At 47.0% G+C, this 3,290-nt stretch overlaps 1 protein-coding gene across 1 annotated transcript; it reads left to right on the top strand.

Annotated features, from left to right (window-relative positions):
* Positions 1-541: 541 nt before the first annotated feature.
* On the top strand, positions 542-3,285 carry LOC103804132 (SLIT and NTRK-like protein 3; the record flags this gene model as incomplete). Its single annotated transcript, XM_009076728.1, is given in 4 exon segments — positions 542-1,070; positions 1,791-2,675; positions 2,718-3,106; positions 3,108-3,285. Coding segments are annotated over 3 exon segments (1,434 nt in total), but the record flags the coding sequence as incomplete, so codon positions are not given.
* Between the last annotated feature and the right edge of the window lie 5 nt (positions 3,286-3,290).

Below are 3,290 nucleotides of genomic sequence, written 5' to 3'. Positions count from 1 at the left end.
AGAGAGAGGGAGAGAGAGCCACAGAGAGGGAGAGGCAGAGAGAAACCAGCAATCTTTAAACTCGGGCTTTTTTTTTTCCTCCCTTTCCCCTCTTTTCCTTTTTTCTTTTTATTGTAACGATGTGCTAAAATCTCTCCTGCAAACCGGTAAGTACAACCTTTCTGGATCCTTTTGTTTCCGCCTAGGGTCAAAGACACCCCCCTCTTCCAAAAAGAAGATATAATAATCCTCTTTATTTATTTTTTTATTTTTATTACAGCCCTTGCAGAAAAGAAAGAACTTAAGTGGCTTATATTTTGCAAAGGAGACAGAGAGGCTGATACTGCAATATAGCTCTCATCTCTCTCCCTGCTCCCCAATTAGATGCTGTTTTAATTGCAGAGGGTATTTCTCTTTTCGTGCTTTCAACCATCTCCTCTTTCCCACAGGGGAGGGTTTCATTTGCAAGTTGATCCTAAGGATTTCTGTTCCTCTGGCATTTCTCTCCCCTAAATGCATCGTTCTGCTCTTAAGTTTGTGGATGGGGGGCAAATTTTTCTAGTTCTTACACGAGGAAGGCAAAAAGGACCTTTTCTGTTGAGAGATTAAGACTAAAAGCAACGATCACTCCGAATAATTCTAATGGGCATTTCAGGGATTCAAGGGAGGCTGCATCACCGCCGTTATTATTACCATCCTTAGCGTTTCTCTGTGCCCATACATTTAAAATATCTGGTGAAAGGAAGGGGGAAACCATATGTTGAAGGAGCTGCATCTCATTAGTGCAGTATTATTTTCATCTGATTGGAGAAGAATGGTGTCTTCATTCGGAAACATATATAGTAGGATAGATAATTTATCGGCTGGTAAGTGTCAAGGTATTTCTTTTTCTTCCACTTTCAGCTTTTAACCGGGTCTCCTGCTTAGTCCTGGGGGCACAAAATACCCTAATCCAAGGCAGGCTGAGCGTTTCAGTCCTAGGTGCCTCTTTAGCTGTCACTTCCCTTTAGATCTGCTGATCGCATGGGCATGTGCTTTAGAAAGATTAATCATCTCTAAACGCTTTAATCAGCTAAAATGACTAATATGTGGTATGTATTTTTCTGATAATATACCAGTTGCATTAATTCATCGGCGCATTTCAAGGGGAAGATTTCCCTTTAAATCAAGGCTGTTAACCATTTACTCTGTTAAAGATACTGTGGGGATTTCTGAGGGGGAACCGTTTTGCTAGGGACAGCAGCAAAAAACCTTGCACATTCCTTTGAACTTGCCAATGGAATATATGGAGCTGGGAGGGAGAGAGATTGGAGAATTGAGGTTCAATAACTTTGGGAGTTTGCATGTATGAAGGATGTAGTGCGACACTGGAGAAATGTGCCCAATGGTCTTTCCCCCCCTGTAGTCAGTGCGGGTTATGATGGCTACCGAGCTAAAATCCCACACGAGTATGAGATATGCGTAGTTTCAAACGTTGTCTTACGGTGGAAAACATGTAGGGATGCAACACGTTCATCCTGTGTACTTGTGTTGCTGTGTGGGGCTGCATGTGCTGTCCTCTTTATAGGTGGCATTTACCACAGTGGGGGGAGAAGGGAGGCTGATATCGCGTGATAAAACCGTCTAACATCTCTTAAGTATAAATCAGGGCAAGGCTCACCCATCTGACACCCCTAGAGTTGGTTGTGAACGTCTGCCCAACAATTGGTGAACTTTCCAGGAGCCTAACACGAGTCTAGCAGGTAGGGGCTTAGGAAGAGGAGAGGGGCAGGGCAGAAATACTGAAATCTGCATTTTTCTTCCCGTTGCAGTTTTGTAAACATCAACAAATGATGAGACCTTCCACGGCAGAGACACTTCATAAAGGAAGGATGTTGTGGATAATTCTTCTAAGCACAATTGCTCTAGCATGGACTACACCTATTCCCTTGATAGAGGACTCGGAGGAACTGGATGAACCCTGCTTTGATCCATGTTACTGTGAAGTGAAGGAGAGCCTTTTCCATATACATTGCGACAACAAAGGATTTATAAATATTAGTCAGATAACAGAGTCGTGGTCGAGACCTTTTAAACTTTATCTGCAGAGGAATTCCATGAGGAAATTGTACACCAACAGTTTTCTTCACTTGAACAATGCTGTGTCTATTAACCTTGGGAACAATGCACTGCAGGACATTCAGACAGGGGCTTTTAACGGGCTCCGAGTTCTGAAGAGGTTGTATTTGCACGAAAACAAATTGGACATTTTCAGGAACGACACTTTCCTGGGTTTGGAAAGTCTGGAATATCTGCAGGCAGATTATAATGTCATTAAACGGATTGAAAGCGGGGCATTTCGAAACCTAAGTAAATTGAGGGTCCTTATCCTGAATGACAATCTTATCCCCATGCTTCCCACCAACTTATTTAAGTCTGTGTCCTTAACCCACTTGGACTTGCGCGGGAACCGGCTAAAAGTCCTGTCGTACCGCGGGATGTTGGACCATATTGGCAGGAGCCTGATGGAGATCCAGCTGGAGGAGAACCCGTGGAACTGTACGTGTGAGATCGTGCAGCTGAAGAGCTGGCTGGAGCGCATCCCCTACACTGCCCTGGTGGGGGACATCACCTGTGAGACGCCCTTCCACTTCCACGGGAAGGACCTGCGGGAAATCAAAAGAAGTAAGCTGTGTCCCATGCTGTCTGACTCCGAGGTGGAAGCCAGCCTGGGCATCCCTCAGCTGTCGTCCAGCAAGGAGAACGTGTGGCCTACCAAGCCTTCCTCCATGCTGTCCTCCTTCCATTTCACCGCTTCCTCTGTTGAGTACAAAACGTCCAACAAGCAGCCCAAACCCACCAAGCAGCCCAGGGCACCCCGGCCTCCCCCAACACCCCGTGGCCTGTACCCCGGGCCCAACCAACCGCCCGTGGCTGCCTACCAGACCCGGCCCCCCATCCCCATCATCTGCCCCACCGGCTGCTCTTGCAGTTTGCACATCAACGACCTGGGCCTGACGGTCAACTGCAAGGAGCGAGGGTTCCACAACATCTCCGAGCTCCTGCCCAGGCCCTTGAATGCCAAGAAGCTGTACCTGAGCGGGAATTTGATCCAGAAAATCTACCGCTCCGATTTCTGGAATTTTTCCTTTGGATCTCTTACACCTGGGGAACAACCGCATCTCCTACGTGCAGGACGGGGCGTTCATCACCCTGCCGAACCTCAAGAGCCTGTACCTGAATGGGAACGACATCGAGCGGCTCACCCCGGGCATGTTCCGCGGCCTGCAGAGTTTGCATTACCTGTACTTCGAGTACAACCTGATCAGGGA

This window comes from Acanthisitta chloris, unplaced genomic scaffold (assembly GCF_000695815.1).
Source record: "Acanthisitta chloris isolate BGI_N310 unplaced genomic scaffold, ASM69581v1 scaffold27986, whole genome shotgun sequence".
NCBI classification, from domain to species: Eukaryota; Metazoa; Chordata; class Aves; order Passeriformes; family Acanthisittidae; genus Acanthisitta; species Acanthisitta chloris.
This window is presented reverse-complemented; position numbering and strand designations above follow the sequence as displayed.